Source organism: Malania oleifera, chromosome 1 (genome assembly GCF_029873635.1).
Source record: "Malania oleifera isolate guangnan ecotype guangnan chromosome 1, ASM2987363v1, whole genome shotgun sequence".
NCBI classification, from domain to species: Eukaryota; Viridiplantae; Streptophyta; class Magnoliopsida; order Santalales; family Ximeniaceae; genus Malania; species Malania oleifera.
In genome coordinates this window covers 7,836,060-7,855,331 of record NC_080417.1, presented here as the reverse complement: position 1 = coordinate 7,855,331, position 19,272 = coordinate 7,836,060, and the positions used below count along the sequence as shown (strand labels likewise).

The window sequence follows — 19,272 nt, the reverse complement described above, 5'->3', positions numbered from 1 at the left end:
TTCAAACATGAAAAAAAAAACTTAACCTCAAATAGGGATTCCCAAATGATGCTGCAAGTCACCAAATTTACTTCAATATAACCAAATTCAACATTTACCAATTTCTACTCTAAACTAACACAAATTTTAACTCAAAGTTCAAAATCTTAACAAAATAAGAACAAAGTTTAATGTAGGAAACCGTACCTCATTTTTCCTCTTTACATATTACATTCCCAACGTGTTGTATTTCGTGTGGCAAATTGTCAGTTTTTACAATCCAAACCAACGTTCACCTGCAACTTCAGGGTCTTCAGATTGCCAAACTTCTTCAGGGTCTTCAGATTGCCAAACTTTATTTTCCCCCTCTCCGGTCCCTTTGCTCTCGGACTCCTCTACGAATTATAGAGAGAAAGGAGAAAGAAATGAAATATCAGAGCAAAAAATGCTACTTGGACAGTGACATCTCCCAAATAAAACACTCCAGACCATCCAGCCCCTTTTATTAAAAACACTAGAGCATCTTCTACTTAAAAAATACTGACCCACCCAGTTTCACGTTTTTCAAGTTTTTAATTTTTGAAGGTAGGCTTGGACGTCGTTTCAGTTTTGTTATTTTTTTTCTTTTTGCATCCTAACATGGATTCATGAAGCAACACATGTCTAATCCCATTGCTTCTCACTCTTCATACAATTCAAACTCGATATCTCAAACTTTGACCACTTAAATTCTAATATCAGAAATTTTATGCTAATGTTTAAGTTCACACACACACACACACTCTTCTTTTTTGAAATTTAAAATCGAAACCTCCAAAATTGTCTCAAACTTCGACTACATAGACTCCAAACTTAAAATTTTCACGTTAATGTTAAGTTTGAATTCAAAGAGAGAAAAAAGAATACAAGATGGAAGATAACTTACCTCCTGATATATAGCCAAGTGTCAGCCTCTATGGACAATAAATATTCTCAGAAGGAAATAGCCTTAAAAAGGAGTGAAAAATAATACAAAGACATCTGAATAGCTACTGTTGCTTGCCATTGCTTCAATCCTAGCTCTCCCTCGCCTCTCAATACACAGCAAAAATTTCTCTCAAACAATACCTTTGCTATGGAGAAAAAAAAAAAAAACACCCTGATACATTTGACACAATGAATTGATGATATAAGAACAGGTCACTGAAGATGCACTAAAATGCGAACTGAAAACACTGGTGTCCACAGAAGAGGCCTCACAAATCTGCTGGCATGATGTTGGACAATTGGCCCCCTGACAAGTACACCCTCCAATGTAGCCCAAGGGCATCAGTGCGAAGATTTTGTGGTCGATGTAAATCTGGATTCACCGCCATTTGAAAGGGAATATATATATATATATATATATATATATATATATATATATATATATATCACCCAGCTTTGAAGCAAAAACTGCAGGTGTTCGGATTTACAGGAGACGTAGATCAGGCAGAATGTCTGTGCTTCTGTTAACAGCGGTCAATCCCTGTCTTCTCCCTTCTTCCTCTTCTTCCCACCTTTGGGACCTCCCTTTGGAGCCTGAGACCAAATTAATGAAAATCCTATTATCAATATTATTTATCATCACCAACAAATAATAATGCAAAGTTGAATATAGCTCAGTCAAGTTAGAGACCAACAAGCCGCTAGCGGTCATTACAAAAATGAGATTTAAGCAATGATAATTTAGGGAAATCCATATGTATTTGGAATTCACCAATTGTGACAGCAACGCATAAATTGCAAAATACCTCAGCTGAGAAGGTTTTGAGAGGGTCTCTACTTTTTTTGAATTTTCTCCTGGACCCTTGGCGACGAGCATTGTTCATATTTCCCATGGCGGCTCTAGCTAGCTTAACAATCTTGCTGGCTTCCTGTGTTGTTGGGTCCAAAAGGTACTCAGGTACATTACGCAAGTGAGGAGGAGGGGGCTTTTTGCTCAAAACCTTGTCATGCTTCAATAAATCTGTTCCAAAATGAATTCAAGCATTCAAAACTAAAGACTTCCCAAGAAGCCAAAAATGATAGTGGGACAAGCAATTTAGACAGTAACTTTCATTACCTAAGTCTCTCGGATTAACTTCAAAATGAGCCTTCAACCTTAAAAGAAGTACAAAAAAAATTAGTAAACCAAAGTACCAGATGAAGTCAAATGACAGCATCAACCTGGCAAATTGTATGCATGTTGAGAGAATAACACCACCATCACCACTTGTAACATAGCAATTCCATGCATTGTGGCATAACAGTTCAGTCTTTATCTCCAATACTGTATATCTTATTATTGACATCACATATTTATGCAAGATACCGGCACCATTTTGCATTTACTTCTCATAGAAAAAGACACTTCTATGTTAAAATGAATGCAGAGGCAATTTCTGTCTCATCAGTTATTGTTTAAGTCGCAGGAAAGAGACAACAAGAATTGAGTATGGCACGCAACTACACAAGATTCTTAAAGTTCTCTACCAACATCTTCTCAGAAACAAAATAGCATTTTTAGTTCTGGAATGTCATTTTGGTTCTCATAAAAAAATTAAGGAAAAAATAAATAAAAGTTCTAAAAGGAAGCAAACAATTTGCTCAAAGGGCAGATGCTGAATATAAAGCCTTGAGCTGGTCAAAGAACAAATCTGATCCAAACGTGCTTTTGATTCCATGCATAAACTGGTAAGAGGTTGCAACAAATTCAAGGCAAAACATCGAATAAAACAACGAAGATATGGTTAGAGAATAACTCACTTTTCAGAGTTGAGAATTTCATTCCTTAGATCTTCTGCACGTGATTCTCTTACAGCAATTTTAGTCACACTCTTGGCAGTATCCTGTAAAGACACTTCTGTTAATAAAAAATTGTCATGTGTTCCTTCCATATCAGCAGTTTGATGTCATAAGATATTAATCAATGTCTTTTCAGCTGAATACCATAGGATAACAAACCGACAATTAGACTAGAGTAAAAAGGTTTATAAAATCAGCAGACATAAATTCAGCAGCAGAATGATCAGATGTCTTCCGACCAGACCTCCACATGCAAAGGACCACCAAAAGAAAATAATCAGCCTTTTCACAGTTTCATGTTCCATAGAGAACTGAAATTATTCCATTTTGACATCCACAAAGATTCAGCCAACAAATTCTACCAATATTGTACAAAAAAAAAATCGTAGCAACAAAATATTGGAATCTTAGCTAAGTCTATAATGATGACACAATATTGGAAGCATGGTTTAATGGTACCATCTTCTTAACTGGTTTATCATTATCAGAATAAATGATAGCTGATGGAAAAATTACAATAAGAACAAACTAATGCCCCTCCACAGCAAAATATGTAAAATATTACCTCAATATTCTTCTAATGACTCTGAAATTTAATCTCAAAATAAAACTTCAGTCTCTAAATTTGAATATACCAAAAAGTGAGAAGTGATCCAAACTGCTATTAGCAGGGGAAAAACTAGAAGGAGATCCTAGGAAACCTGCTTGATTATGGAAAATAGTTTCCATCTACATTACCAATTTTCTAAAAAAAAATACAAAAATCTCAACCTATTTTCCAAATTTTCAACATTAGTAAAGGAAACTTGGGAACATTTTTTGGCAATTCTTTGGAAATTTGAGGAAGTGGGGCACCCAAAGGTATAAGAGGGTGTGCGTGGGTGGGTGGGTGGGGGGGGAGGGGGGAGATAATACAACACCACCACATGTTAAAGCAGGGAACACTATATTTTATCCCCTCCCCATAACAAAACAACAATACTAGATGTTTGGAAACACAATAAACAAGCAGCGTCACATGAGCCACTAAATAAATTAAAAAAAAAAATTTATCCATGAAATAGATGAATCAAACAATTACCTCAGCTCTATATCTTAAAGACTCCACTGCATTCTTTGTTAATAATGGAAAAGGAGCTATAAAGCCCGAGTCCCCACCTTCATTGTCACCCAGAATGGATTTAATTTCTTCAAATATTGGCATCTCATTCGGAGAAACCTGTAACAAGTATTGCAATGGCAGAGTCAAGAGTACAAATGATTACCAATAGAAAAATATTCTGACCCTATCGTCAAAATCATTATCCAAGCCTTATGCTGCACCAATAGATGACAGGTCTAGCAGTGTTAAGGACAAATAACATATGTGCAGAGAGAAATCAAAACTTCAAAAATTCTCACATATGGTCAAAAATGGCAATTTAATGAATTCATGCATGATAGTTGAATAAATATTGCAATACAATGGATATTTACATGACAGACTCAACAAATTGAAGACTGGGACCCAGGACTATTATCATCAAATCATCATAAATTAAGCATGCATACGCACTAAGTGCAAACAAGACAACAAATCACAATGTTTAGGTGCCATCCCCACAATTAATTTTGAATTTGTATGCACCTACTTACAAGAGAAACAGATGCACCAGTGTTATACGCTCTTCCAGTACGCCCAATTCGATGCACATACCCAGCAGCATTTTGAGGCATCTCAAAGTTAATAACCTGCTTAAAGAGCAACACAAGAGTTAAATGGCATACCAGCTGCATACTCTGTTCTATAAAATTAATGATAAGATCAGTATTGCCAATTTCTTGTCAAGTCCAATCAAATTCAGAAAATAAATAAATGTGATCCCTAAGCAGCTGAACTTCATTCCAGCAATAGCTGATATGAACAATGATTCAATGTGTTTCTAGTCAACTGTCCCCAACCCCAACTCACACAAAAAGACAACACAATTATGAATATATAACATGTTCTTTTTGGATTTAACATTGTTCCCAAGTGGCTGGAAGCCAAAAATTTCAAATGGAATCTGGAAGCCTCAGCATTCTGTTATCCATAGTTCATACAATATGTACTTGATAAATGAGATTGTACACAAGCGAACACAAGACTCAATTTTTTGGCCATACAATACAGCAGGTTTTCAAAATCAAAAACTGTAATAACCTCTAGCTAGATCTTCCTTTCAATAACTCTCTTGATAGGTTCAAAAGTGAATCTATTGTTGGCTTTCTGTATCCATTTATACCTTGGTTAGACTGGAAAGCCTGCCATCTGGCCTCAAGCTTTTAATTTAAAATAAGTGAGCAAACATCCTCAATTTACAATTTTTCCTCTTTAATCAGATGTCCTGTAAATTTTTTCCAAAGCTTTTTGTATCCAGCAACCTTAGATATGATTGGTGTCTGATCTCATGAAAAATTTGTAACACGCCATTCTCAAGAGTCGAGCATTAAAAGTCTGTCATTTAATGGCTTCAAAAGACGTATACCAATACCTCAACCCCACCATTATGACCATCCCCAAACAGCCAGGGAAAAAAAAATTTAACCTAATATCAGACAAAATATTTTTAAAAAGAAAAAAAAAAAAAAAGGCTCTTCAAGAACTACTGTATTAATAAATTTCCTAAAAACATCACAAACCACCTAGTCTAACTGCTGCAAAAATAGGAGCTAAAACACAACTAAGAGAAAAATTAGCCAGCCATTTAACTTGGAATTATAAGTTCTTCACTATAATGGAATAATCAATTTAATGAAGCATCCACTGTAGATTTATAAATCATTCATACTGATTAAGAAAATAAAAATCAGAGCTAAACAAACAATTCCAGTTCAAATTCTGGTAGCAAATTATGGCTCCAGCCAAAATTTCAGTTCTAGTTGATAACTAAGCTCAAAACAAAACAAAACAAAACAAAATCCAAGGGAACAGCAAAGTTCAATTCATATTATAGTTATGTAGCCAGCAAAATGACGACAACAGAACTTCCCAGTAAAATGATTCCGAAATCAAAACCACCCACATACCGTGTGCACATTTTTAAAATCAATTCCCCTCACCACTCCAAATTCAGAATCCAATTTTTTCTTGCCCTGCTTTCTAGATTTCTTTGGTGCCACGTGACCTTTCTCATCAGCTTGATGCTTTTCTTTCGTTTGGCTGTCATCAGTTGCAATCAAATAATCAAAAAGCCCAGCATTGAATTCCTGATGCAAACCAGCAAAAGATAAAAAATAAGGGACTATAACATTAAAGAAGTAAACATTTACATAACCATAAAACACATCACCATGGATAGCAAAATATACACTTTTTCTAAGTGGCTGACCGGTAGCAAAGCAATCAAGCATTACACCAAATCATTCTTTATCAGACTGCAAGAAACTTAAGCTGGAATCGTTAAATAACATACCTCAAGGATATGAAGACGTGAATTCTGTGGCAACTCAGCATTTAATACAGCAGACTTGAATCCGAACTGTCACAAGAATATACAGAACTCAAAAGCAGCAAAGAGACTGAAACAAAGAATTTGACTTAGTTGTCACATACAGATTTGAATAAATAAGTTGAGAGTTGAGGGAATTGAGTTTGGCTATTCAAACTGAAAGGACGGAGTGGGAACAGTGAAAATTATTACAAGAAACCCCTTCCCGTTGTTATCATTGGAGAAGGGAGTATAAACATGCTAAGGGGCAATGCACTCCAAACACACAATCTCTTGATAGCATAAAATCGCACCCTCTCCATCTCTATTCCTAACAACTACAATGATCAACAAAAACAGACTACTTTGGAACAATTTTCTCTCACACAGATAAAAGTTAGACAAAAGACACTAGCCTCCCTTGAAGTTTGGCAAAATGACACTGACCTCCCCTGAGGTTTCAAAAATCCCAGAAACCTTCCTTGAGGCTTCAAGAATTCCACAGGCCTTAAGGTTTGCTAAAAAAAACACTAAACTTTCCTTGTATTTTGCAAAAAGCAAGAGTTTTGAAGGGTCCAAGTGTCCCAAAAATCAAATGTTAGGGGAGGTATATGGGAGTTTGAAACCTCAGGTTGGGTCCAAGAAATTTTTTAAATTTCAAAGGACGTCGGTGTATTTTTACCAAACTTCAAGAGAGGTCAGTGTCTTTAGCCCTAAAAGTTTTTTCCAAAAGGCAACTAATTCAAAAATTTGAAGGTCAAAGCATGGTCAACTTGAGCGCCAAGACACTGGCCAGTTCAATTTCTTTCAGAATATCCCAATCAAAGCAGGTATATAAATTCAGGTATGCTGTGTTTAAGAACATAGGATTGGAACCTTGGATTTGGAACCCATGGAATTATACAAAATTGAATATAACAAGAAGAACCTTGTCAGACTTCAGCAACCACTGAGCTAACTACTGTGCTATGGCATTATTATGATGCCAACCTAGAAGTATATATTCAGACCAATCTCAAGTTGCTTAAAACTATATTCCTAAATCTTTGGCCAAAAAACCAGGAATTTTTCAATAAATAGCATAAATTGAAAAAAATGGTAATCTCTGGAAGTTCCAACCCTTGATCACAGGTTCAACTATCACCACTTAAAAATAAATAAATCTCTTTCAACTACTATAATGGGCCAACTCATCCAACTCATCAAGTCAAACAGGGTTAAACCAGGTCATCTAGTGCTGGCCTGGGATGACCCCGGGTTAGCACATCCTAAGTCTCTGTCGCGGCTAGATTCAGTAATGTGACTGGGTGCTATGTAACATGGTCTGAAAAAATCAGGTCCAACCAGCCAGGGGGTTCCAAATTTCAATTTTATTGAGTCATCTTATATTTACATCTGTAAATTTTACAATTTGATTTTGACAAGGGTAAAATTATGAACTGATAATAGATTGTTGGATTGGATGCATTTGCGCAATGTTTTCAAATCAACATGTAAGAATGAAAATATAGAAGGGAAGCAAGCTCAAATAGCCATAGAGCACTCTTTTTTTTTGCTTCAAATTTGCAAAAATAAACATGTCATGGAGAAGAACATAAGGTTTAAAAAAACTAAAGGAATAAGGAAATCACAATAGAGAAGATACATAATTCCAAGTACACATAACTCGATACCTTTTCTAGAAACAATCTCAACCTAAAACTCATGTCAATTGTATTAGTAAATATCAGCACTCTTTTCTGAACCAAATCAAACATCAAGAGCGCGAGGATGTGAAGCAACTTATCACGAGGACTGCATGAAACCTAAGCAGATGATAAAAATGAAAAACATTAGGCCTACTAGTTGTATGGTACCCTAATTAAACCAGAAGCAAATGCACAGGCAAATAATGTTTATATTGACTATTAATCAATGTAAAACAAATCCAAGATCAATTATGCAAAAGTAACACCCACAGGAAATTCAACATGTGTTTTGTGAAACCAGATAGGCCAGCCAGACTGAATTGGACTAGACCTGGCCACATAACCAGTCCAGATTACATGCAAAAACTGAAAGAATCAAATCATGAAAATGACCATTCCACCATGAGTCTCTGACCCAGCACAAACCAGTCAAAAAACCCAGCAAGTTGACCAGTTTGGCTTGGCTCTTGCCTGAAGGGAAAAACAGGCATATTGGAGGCCATGGAGTTTTGCACCTGAGCATTGTGATATTATGAAAATGGCTTTATCACTTCGGCACATGGCCTTCATTGATGTATATGATCAACAAACTAATTAAATGAAATTGAATGGTCGTAACCAAAGAATGATTAGAAGTAGCAACCAAATAAATTAATGGAAATTTGTTATGCTTCAAATAAAACATATATCTTGTTTCGTATAGAAAATGATATATACATGCATACATATATATTAGTTTTATAGATATAAAGCGATCATACGACATTGTAATTATTATATGCTTGTGAAATCAGCCGTCCAACCACCCACCAACCAATGACCCAGTGGCTTCGCTGGGTTGATCATTTGTCTAAGTTTTAAAACCATGGTTCAACATCTCTAAGCGAAAAAGGCCCCAACAAGTGAACAAATAATTGAGTATGGAAAAATTAGGCAAACAATTCATATTGAACAGATAACATTGGACTTATTTATTACCTATAATTTTATCAAGAAATTTAGTGGAATTATTCATTATTATTTGTAGAGAGATAAATGGAAAAGAAAAGCAATGAACAAATAAAATGTCATTGGTGGCAAATGTCAGCACCACAGTCACTAATGCTAAGCTACTTAATGCTCTCGCATTCTTGATTACTAGAATTGATTCCTTCCTTGTTCATTTATTTAATTATCAATATTTGATTCACCAAATATTTCTCAAATATCATTACTCATGGCCACTTGTTATGCCATTTTTCTTAAATCAATAATATTAGACAGGAAAAAATATTAAAATTACGATAGCTTCTTCTATATTTTTATATTAAAGTTATTTTTCATTATACATTTTCAATATATTTTAAATATTTTTAATTATTTCATACATTTTGTAAGCATTAAAAAGATCCAGAACACTAAAACCTTATACACGCATGTTAAAGCCACTGCATTTGATGACCATTAGGTAACTCCCATTTGAGACAAATATAGAAGCACACCATTAAGAAAATAATCTCAAAAGTAGAACCTGCGTTCATGATTTCTAAATACATAGATTGTTACCCAAAATTGCTGAACATTTTTAGGAATAATCTCATCCTTAATTTCTCCTGCCTCGGGCAGTGTCAGAATGAAGGGATTGTGTAAAATCAGCTTCTTCAGCTTCTCGACATCAGTGCTGCCAAATTAACAATGCAAAAACAAACAATAGAGCAGTGGCTTTATCATCTCAAGGAGAAAAAGAATACGAAAAAAGTTATCCTTAATTTGAGTAGCAATTTATCAAAAACACACCAACTCAGAAGATATTAATTTTGTTCCTAGCGTGTGTCAACATTTCAGATATGCACTTATGTAGCGAAAAAAGGAAGACACGTGTTAGGGGGTGCATTTGTTTACATAAAGTTAAGCATCCAGTGCCTGTAGTAATCCAGTTTTAATAGCAGCCCACAATAGCATGCTGATAGAGGACTGACTGATAGGAAAGAATGTGAGCACAACTAAAGGAAAAAACAGAAAGAAGTAATGGTGGGAAGAAAATTTGCCTTCTGTGAGGAAACATGGATGTGCTTCACCAAGATGTCTAAATCAATGTGACAAAACTCATCCTAAGTAACACAGGTGGGGTTGGAAATAAGGTGATCCTTCCAATTCATAAGGTACCATCTGCAATCACCATGTGTAGAAGCAACATGCTCATATAATCTCAATATGTGGATGGCAGCAAAAGGAGAAAAAGAACAAGAACTGTAAGCTGACGAAGATGCAGCTCTGCCAGGAGAAATATACACATCCATAGAGGAAGGTCAATATTCATATTTAATAGTAGTTCAAACAAATAAGCATCAGGTCCTAGGAAATGAATGCTGCTCAAAGGACCAACGCACAACATACAACTTCTTAATGAAATTGGTGCAATGCTCAGCATGTATATGTACCATTATTAAATCCTACATGCCTACTGTGGGCATCATCTAGCTCATATTATGCAGTAATTGTGGCTATGCAAATCAAAAGTTCCAGGTTTATCTCCAACTACGCACCTAAGTGAATCAACTAAACTACGAATGAACACCTCAGTTTGGCTATTGGTTTGATGATGAAAAGCCTTCAAAAACTTCAGCTGTGTGCCGAATAATTTCCATATGATCTTCCAAGAATACACGAAGAGCTTCGAATCATCATCTCACACTATCAAAGTGTGCATCCTATAGAGTCTCACAATCTCATGTAAAAAGAGCATAGCTATTATGTTCATGTAAGAAGAGAGCTTAGCTATGTGAGATAACATAATTATCAGCTATAAAAAATAAAGTGATACATTATCAAATATTTGTCAATTACAACAAGAATGGAATCATAAAACCTAGCAGCCCTAACTCCAAGGCAACCTAAGAATGAACTCCATACATCCTTCCAAGGGGTGCGTGGATGTGAAAGTGTACACAAGCAAGTGCTGTGCTTCTTACACTGGTTGTGTATAAAGACATCATGAAAATATATGACAACTTACCTATAAATGGTGAAACAGCCCTGTGTAACGGTCTTGGGCCCAACTCTGGTGAGGTATTGTCTGCTTTGGCACACTAAGCTCACGGGTTTGTCCTATAAAAGGCACCTCACATTGTTGGAGCTCGAACCATCAATATAAGCCCAAGATATCCCTTGTACACATCCAATGTCAGACTATGACATGCTCTCCTATCCAATCTCTAACGCCCTCGTCAGAGTAGCTAATACCTTTGTGTAAGATTCACTCACATGATAGTACCCCCAGGGTGGCTCTAATACTAAATGTAACAGTCTTGGACCCAACTCTAGTGAGGTATTGTCCACTTCAACCAACTAGCCTCATGAGTTTGTCCTATAAAAGACGCCTCACATAGTTGGAGCCCAAACCATCCTTATAAGCCCTATACATCCCTAGTACACATTTGATGTGAGGCCGTGACACTCTGTCATGACTTGTAAATGTGCCACATGCATTGAACAACCCAAAAGGCATGGCAAACCACTCATACAGGTTATCCTAGGTCTTTAAGGCAGTTTTCCACCAATAATGGATCCTAAACTAGTGATAACCACTATGGATATCAAGCATCAAATAAATCCTAGAGATGGCAAATTGATCCAACAGATCCTCCAACATAGGAATTTAAACATGGATAACCATGATTTTGTTAATGGACCAACTAACACACAATCTCTAGGTGCAATCTTTGTTGGGGGATAGTCAATTGAGGTGGAATGGCACGCAGACCAAGTTTGGGTCAAATGTGTCATTTGTTTAGCAATCTTCCTATTTTTCGGTCCAACCTATAATGTGGAAGATTTAGCAACTAGACCTAGTACAAATTTGATAGCATGTAGGATTTCTCCCACAGGAGGTAACCCTACAAGCATCTTTTTTGGTTTCATATCTTGAAACTCACTATCATCAAGTGAGCAATATTAGGGTTAAGACAAACACTGATTCCTTATCCTCCTCCACAAATTTCATATGGGTCAAGACGTTGCACCCTTGATGATGATAGATGTTGAGGATTTCCCCTTCAAATAGCTCTAAAAATGGTTGCAGTCACCTATGACAATGGCAATTGTTTCAAATGTCACGTGATTGTGGTCAAAACTTGAGACCTCCTTGTTGCAGGTCTCAAGATGGGAGATGGGCTACCTCCCGTTGCATAGCCTAGACCCAATAAGGGCCTCTAATTAGAAAAAATACATCTGTGATATTTATATATTTTAAAAAATGGATTACAATCAATTTGTTCATCATACTAGCAAAACTGGTTTAGAACTTATAAATTCACATGTTTTGAGGTTAAAAAATTACACATTGATCTCTTAAATGACTTTTATCAAATCATAAATCAAGATACACATAACAATTACTAAACATGTTCAATGTTAATGGTATATTGGCTTTTTTTTGTTACTACTATATTTGATTTTTATTTTTTTTATTCACTAGTTGTAAATAGAAAAAGCCTTGTATTTGGTACAGATCATTACTTTATTGAACATAAAGATGATATAAATTAATAATCATGATTCATAAAAATAATGAAACATAAACAACTGAACAAATTCATATTTCATAGTTCATAGCATAGTCACATAAATGAGTAAACATGTAATCAAAGGATAAGCAACAATGATTCATAAAAATAATCAAACATAAACAATAGGACAAATTCATATTTCATAATTCATAGCATAATTACATAAATGTGTAAGCATGTAATCAAAGTATAAGCAACATGAATGGAAGACTAGAGACCACATGCCTTCATAATCAAGGGTGATCCAGTTTTCTTTTAGCAATAGAAAAGTTTGGATGTGTTAATGATATAATTTATGACTAGAAAAAGTTTGCTAAGGCGCAACGGTAAGGTTGTCTCCGTGTGACCTAGAGGACACGGGTTCAAGGCATGGAAACAGCCTTTAGCAAAAATGCAAGGTATGGTTGCATAAGATAGAACCATTGTGGTCCACCACTTCCCCGGCGGGAGCTTTGTGCACCGGGCTGCCCCTTTTTCAAAGGAAAATTTTCCAAAATATATTCTTTACTCTTCTATTGAAGGGATGGTTCTGTTTAACTTTGTTATTTAATCTTAATTCTTCATACTTGACCATTTGACTAAAAATATAATGCTAAATGTACTTCAGGCTGAATTTTTTTTCTATCTTGGTCACTCCAAAATTGTTTTTTGTAACGATCACCTTATAGTCTAAATCATTGGAATTCCAATTGCCATACTTTCTATATTATTACTATCTTGGTCCAATAATTGCCCAAGGTTGCACATGAATTGCAAGGATTTGGAATGTACAGTGGGAACAATAGAAAATTTTAAAAAGTTTAGTGACAAAAAGTGCATTTAACTCAAAATAATGAATATAATTGAGGAATGCTACTTTCAAGTTTGAAAAGCTTTGAATATTTTTTTTAATATATATTATAAATGGATAACTATTTTAGCCCCCGTTTGGGAGAACTTAAAAGAAGTGCTTTAATAGTACTTGTAACATAAATAAGTGATTGTAGAAAAAAGTGGTGCTTGGCTTGAATAAAAATAAGTGCTCAATGTAAAAAGCACTTCTATGAGAACTTAGTAAGTGGATTTCAAGAAGCCATCTGGGATAGCTTTTTGGCAACTTAAAAGTGGATATTGCAGAGGCAGTGACAGTTTTGTAATTATAATGAACTTTAGAGGCAATTTGTAACTTCCACAAAAACTCCTCCCCTCCCCATCTCTCCCTCCCCCTTTGCAACTCGCAGCAATTGCCATTAGATGTGGTGTGACGTCGCAGTAGTGCTCAACAGCTGGGAGATGGGCTCTGACCCCAACCAGACCACTCACCTCTCATCCCGGATCTGGTGGTCCTCTTACTCCTCCACCACCAAAATCGCAGCCACTGCTTGTGCCTCTGCCTCTGCCTCTGCCTCCTCCACCTCAAGCAACTATTGCCATCGCTGCTCCTCCTCCATTCCTCCACCGCAAGTCATTGCCCCCTCTCCTTCTCCACAAGCTGCTGCCACCGCTGCCTCCTCCCTCTCTTTGCACTCTACTGCCTACCCCCCCCCCCCCCCCCAAGCGTTTTTTTGTAAATTATTGATAATTAGAAAATAATAATCATTGGCATAAATATATGTTAATTTAAAAAAAAACAATCAGAATTATTTTACTAAATGAATAATATTTAAAAATTAATTAAATTATTAATTGAACATATATATTAATTAAGTTGTTAATTAGAAAGTACTATTAATTTTAGTTACAAATTTAATTAAAAAGAATAGTACAAATTCATACACAATTTTTATATAAAAATATGCATCCAAACACCACTTATTTCATCGGTACTTAAAATAAGCACTTATTTTACAAACAACCAAATGGTACTTATGAAATTCAGCACTTTTTTTTTTTTTAGCACATTCAGCACTTTAAAAAAAAAAAAAAAGGTGCTTCCCCATAAATTGTTCCAAACGACCCCTTAAGCAATTCAGTCTCAGGCCCAAGGCCTATGGCCATGGTGGACGATAGAGATGCAAACTGGAGTCCTTTGAAGATATTATCCTGATAATGAAATCATTACATAACATTAGCCTATTTTTAACACTATGGACCGAGATGGCAACTGGTACTCTGGTTGTGCATAGAATCCAAATTCCTAGATATTAAGACTTCAATAAATAAATAAATGCATACATTCATAGTCCACATCTAGAAGCCACCCTCAACCCCCACCTTCTTCTTCTCTCACTCTTGCAATGCCCTCCCTCTCTGTGTTTTATCTCAACGCTCTTTATCCATGCTCGGTTTCTCTTCACTCTCTCAACTCTTGGCTCCTCTCTCCCTCTCTGAATCTAAGATCTGCAATCTCTCTCAATCCTATACCTCTCTCTCTTCCATCTCAATCTCACTCTCCCATGCAAGTCTATCTCTCTCGAACTCTATTGGCTGTGATGGTGAATGACGACATTTAAAACAATAAAGAAAGCTTCTGCACTCTTGCCACTATCCCTCACTCAATCTCACATAAATGGTGAAGGTGACGTTGATTTTTTACCAGTGATGAAATCGCAAATGTGACAGCTGTTGAGCGTGATTGTTGTGTTGGCAGCTATGGTTTTTTATGGCGGTTGACGGTGACTATTATTCTCTGCCTCAAATCTAGCAAACAACAACATTGGTTGATTTTGCTAGTGACAACAGCAATTTGGTGGTAAGCTGTGGCAGTAGAGATCATTTTTTTATATAGCAAAAGAAAATCATTAGATACATTAAGAATGTACAATCAGGAGAAGAGACATATCCTAACGAAGTCTGGGAAACCCCAAGAAAACAAAATGACAAAACAAAAATTGTGAAGAACAGTAGAGATCAATTTGGTTTTCTAAATTCATGTATATTTTGCCTGAAATATTTTCTAAAATCAATCTACTTCAACTTTTAGATTCAAATTCTTCTCAAATATATCTGTAGGCACAATGAAGAAATCCTTTCCATTAACAAGGAGCAGTGATAGTGGTGCTTGTCCTTCATTTCAGCGACAATGACGGTGTCAAGGATGAGCTTAGCAGATTGCTAAAAAGATGAGTATGGGAGGTGTGATGGCGAATATCAGTGGAAACTCTGCATGTGACTAAGGAGTTTTGGCTATGAGTCTCTGTATCTGTTGTTGCAAATGTTGCCTGGGTATGGTTAAAGGTGTCATAGTGGTGGAGGGAAGCGCATTGGATGAGTTTTGAGCGCCTTGCTTGAATGTGTGTGTAAAACTGTGAGCAGTGTGGCTTTGCAAGTGTTTGATTATGGAAGTGGAAGTGGACGGTGATAGTGGTGGTGAAAGGAAGGGCTAGGTGTAGTTAATGATGGAGGTGAAAATGGGTATATTGATAGAAGTGAGACCAATAGGGAAATTGGAGGGAGAAATGGATAGTAGCAGTGTGAAGAAATTTTTTCAGTCTTGGTCTTTTGTAATTTCTTGTTTGGCCATGGAATTGAGTCTGTGAATTGGTGGAGCTAGGGAGAGGGCTTGTTAGAAGTGTTCATGGTGAACAACAATGGAACATGAGGGAAGGAAAGCCCAGTGGTTCTTGGTGGATGAGAGTAGGGTTAGAAAGGGATGGGGTTAGAATACATGATCAGGTTCATTGGGTGAAGTAGAATTGCCAATGGAGGACTTAAACGTACATATTGTAGCTAGGTTTCTTATTTTAGTTTGGAAAACTCTAGTTATTTTAGAAGTTTAGTTAATTTAGGTTTATTTTGCGTATTCAAGTACTTTGGGTTTATTTTGTAATTTCTTGTATTATTGGGGTTTTTATGCGATTACGTGTTACTGTTAGTAGTAGTGGGTATGAATACTGGTCTCTAAGTTACTTGGGCAGTTATTACTTGAATCAGAATCGCAATTGCAGTATCTCTCTCTCTCTCTCTCTCTCTCCTTCTCTAGTCTGCCTAATTTCTCTCAGTTCTGTTCTCTCTCTTTTGCTCTCTCCCTATTCTGTTCTGTCCCTGGTGTCCAGCAGCCTCTTCTCTCTCCTCATCTACTCTGTTTTTCTTCTCCACCTTATCTTCTTTTCTTCTCCACTCCCTGATTCTCTTCTACAATTCTATTAACTCTCCCCCTATTCTAAAGTTCTGCTGCTTGTCCTACATCACAGGGGTTTGGGTCAGATGGTGGTGCAATGGCTTGACTGCTCATTCAAATGGCTGACTCTGCAACGGCATGCTCCAGTGAGGCAACTTCAATAATGGCTTGTGATTAGAAGAAAGGAGGCCAAGAAGAACATAATTCAATGGAGAAGTGGGGTAGGTTTCAATCTCTGGCAGGAAAGATCTAATAGTCACAATCTTCTCCTCTGACAACAAGGGCTGTGACATTGAAGCATTGTACCTCTCACTCCAGCAACACAAACCTTCGATGGCACCAGCAGCTTTTTTTTTCACCGCCATCTTCTCTTTCTTTTGAACAGCATTTTTTGTAACATTACTTAATAGAGCTTTTATATAGGCCTTTCCCCCAAAAACTGAATGAGGAAACAAAAATTAAGGAAGCAGCATGAAATCCCCAAAAACTAAAAATACAAGATAAAAAATTTGACATGATGGCAAGAATTAAAGCGGCACACAATATGACAAGCAATTGTCAGTAGGATGTGTGTGTGTCAAGCATATTATATGTATAACACACCTCGAAGTTGCAGACATTAGAAGGCATTGGCAGCGCCTGGGGACATAAGCCGTAAGAGATTTTAGATCATCTTCGTAGCCATATGACAAAAGAAGATCTGCCTGAGGACAAATGACAATAATTAATCTCAACAGGAAAAAAGGAATCACTACATAAGCATGTATCAAAATTTGAGTATTGAGACGATAAGAAAATATATATATATATATATATATATATATATATATCAAGCTCATAGAAAGTTCTTATGACAGAAAAAACTGGCTGGCTGCTTGAACTCTTCATTGCCCTTTAAAATAGCACCATAATCTAAAAGCACGGTAATTCTCTAAAGACATTCTTCACCACCAAAATTGCTCAAGGAATTTGAAGTTATTAAGGACACACAATGCGACGCTTAAATTCAGAGTTCAGACACCAATAACAAACCCACAGGTGACAAATTAATCACATAAATAACAGAGATCCACTTCAATTTTGGGTGAAAAATCCATACCTCATCCAGAACAAGGATTGAAAGAGAATCATTGATGGCTGTTGTTTGAAGTACACTGGCAGACAAGCATTTTTGTATACAAGCAGGTGTGGCGACTAGAATATCAGGTGGCCCAGCCAAAGCAGCTCCCTGCAAACAGGAGTATAAAAATCATAGCATAGCAAATGGCTTCAGTACTGATATACAAGCACTGCAGAAATCTCTCTCTCTCTCTCTCTCTCTCTCTCTCTCTCACACACACACACACACGCACACACAGATAAATAAAAATTAATGAGACATGAACCAACCAATTCAGAAGCAGTCATGCTACTTGTCAACTGCGCAATTTTCAATTGAACTCTGCATAATTCAATAAGAGATGAGACCTCTGAATAAACCTGGACATGCGCGAAATATAATGGTAAGTCTACCCACTGAAATCAGAAACTTATATGCAAAACTAAGCCAAATTACACATGAAAAAGACATGCCTGCTGACAGAGTTCTCGTGTCGGGACAAGAACGAACGCCCTCGGGACAAGCTTGCTCTTGGAATCAGAATCAGAAAACAGCTTCTGAAGCAAAGGAAGAAGGTATGCAAGGGTCTTCCCTGAACCAGTCTTTGCCCGAGCAACCACGTCCTTGCCTTCCTGCACACAATGAAATGAACACAAAGATCAACCAAAATACAGGAGAACCGTAAATTAACATCCTGTGAAAGGAACTAAAACAAAAATGAACTTCGTTGGATGTTTTAGTTCTTCTGAGAAATCCCCGAGTAGTAATATTAATTTTCTTTCTCCATACAACATCTTTTTTCCTTAACGGACAAGCCAGGAAATTTCAACAAAGAACAAATAGGTGGGGAAGCAAGGAATGAATTGAAACAGACAAGGATTAAAGGGATGGCAGCGCGCTGGATTGGTGTGGGCTTGTCAATGCCTTTTTTCAGCAGGGCACGGATGAGGCGAGGGTCCAACCCAAGCTGTTCGAAGCTCTGTTCTTCATCTTCTTCTTCCTCTAGCTGGTGCTCGGCCTTGCTCTCCTTAGAATCTGCCATAGAAATAGAGGACTACTGCAATCGGGAATTTGAACGGAGAGCGCTAAACAAACTAAGAAGAGCGGGGGAAGATGCCGGGATGATTTAGGGTTTATGGTTTATCACCATCTGTTTTCAGACTGCGAGAAGAGAAGAGGAGGAGAATGGGCTGGGCTGGGCTGGGCTGGGGGCCAGCATATCAAATCGCATCCTGTGAATTAGGAATTTAGGTTACGTTTGGTGCCAAACTGTGAATAGTGAATTCTTAAGAAAATGGAGGGGCAAAATGGTAAGATGATATCGAAATTATAAAACCCGCCCAAATAAGGGAAAAATTCATACTAATCTGTATAAACATACATAGCAGAAATACAACATTATCTAATACTTACCAGAATTTCTAACTGTTTCTCATATATATCCATACATAATTAAAACATGATCTGTTACTACAATCCCCAAAAGACAGACACTGACTAACATCTCACCAGCTCTGACAAAGACCATCTGCTATCTAACTCAGCCCAAAAGAACGTTAAGCTCAATCCCTCAGAGGACCTGAAATATATTTGTATGCTAGGGTGAGATACCTCTCGGTAAGACAGATTACATTTATCATCAGTGTGTGGTTAACATGAGATTTCG

At 36.7% G+C, this 19,272-nt stretch overlaps 1 protein-coding gene across 1 annotated transcript; it reads right to left on the bottom strand.

The window, feature by feature from the left end:
• Window positions 1-891: 891 nt before the first annotated feature.
• LOC131144721 (DEAD-box ATP-dependent RNA helicase 16) lies at window positions 892-18,825 on the bottom strand. The gene is made up of 15 exons (XM_058093561.1): window positions 18,481-18,825; window positions 18,080-18,238; window positions 17,897-17,986; window positions 17,607-17,735; window positions 17,111-17,211; window positions 9,467-9,581; window positions 7,907-8,038; window positions 6,219-6,284; window positions 5,833-6,012; window positions 4,420-4,515; window positions 3,866-4,003; window positions 2,746-2,828; window positions 2,063-2,100; window positions 1,752-1,966; window positions 892-1,539 (listed from the first exon to the last, which is right to left on the bottom strand). The coding sequence occupies exons 1-15, from the start codon at window positions 18,646-18,648 to the stop codon at window positions 1,480-1,482; spliced, it is 1,770 nt and encodes a 589-aa protein (XP_057949544.1). The 5' UTR covers window positions 18,649-18,825; the 3' UTR covers window positions 892-1,479.
• Between the last annotated feature and the right edge of the window lie 447 nt (window positions 18,826-19,272).

Bases quoted from the DNA above. Each gene is read 5' to 3' on its own strand.
- LOC131144721 (XM_058093561.1), bottom strand. From the start codon at position 18,648: ATGGCAGATTCTAAGGAGAGCAAGGCCGAGCACCAGCTAGAGGAAGAA. The intron at 6,013-6,218 runs GTATGTTATTTA...GGTTTGCATCAG, and splicing joins CACGTCTTCATATCCTTGAG to GAATTCAATGCTGGGCTTTT. The intron at 4,516-5,832 runs GTATGTGGGTGG...CTCTTTAAGCAG, and splicing joins ATTTTAAAAATGTGCACACG to GTTATTAACTTTGAGATGCC.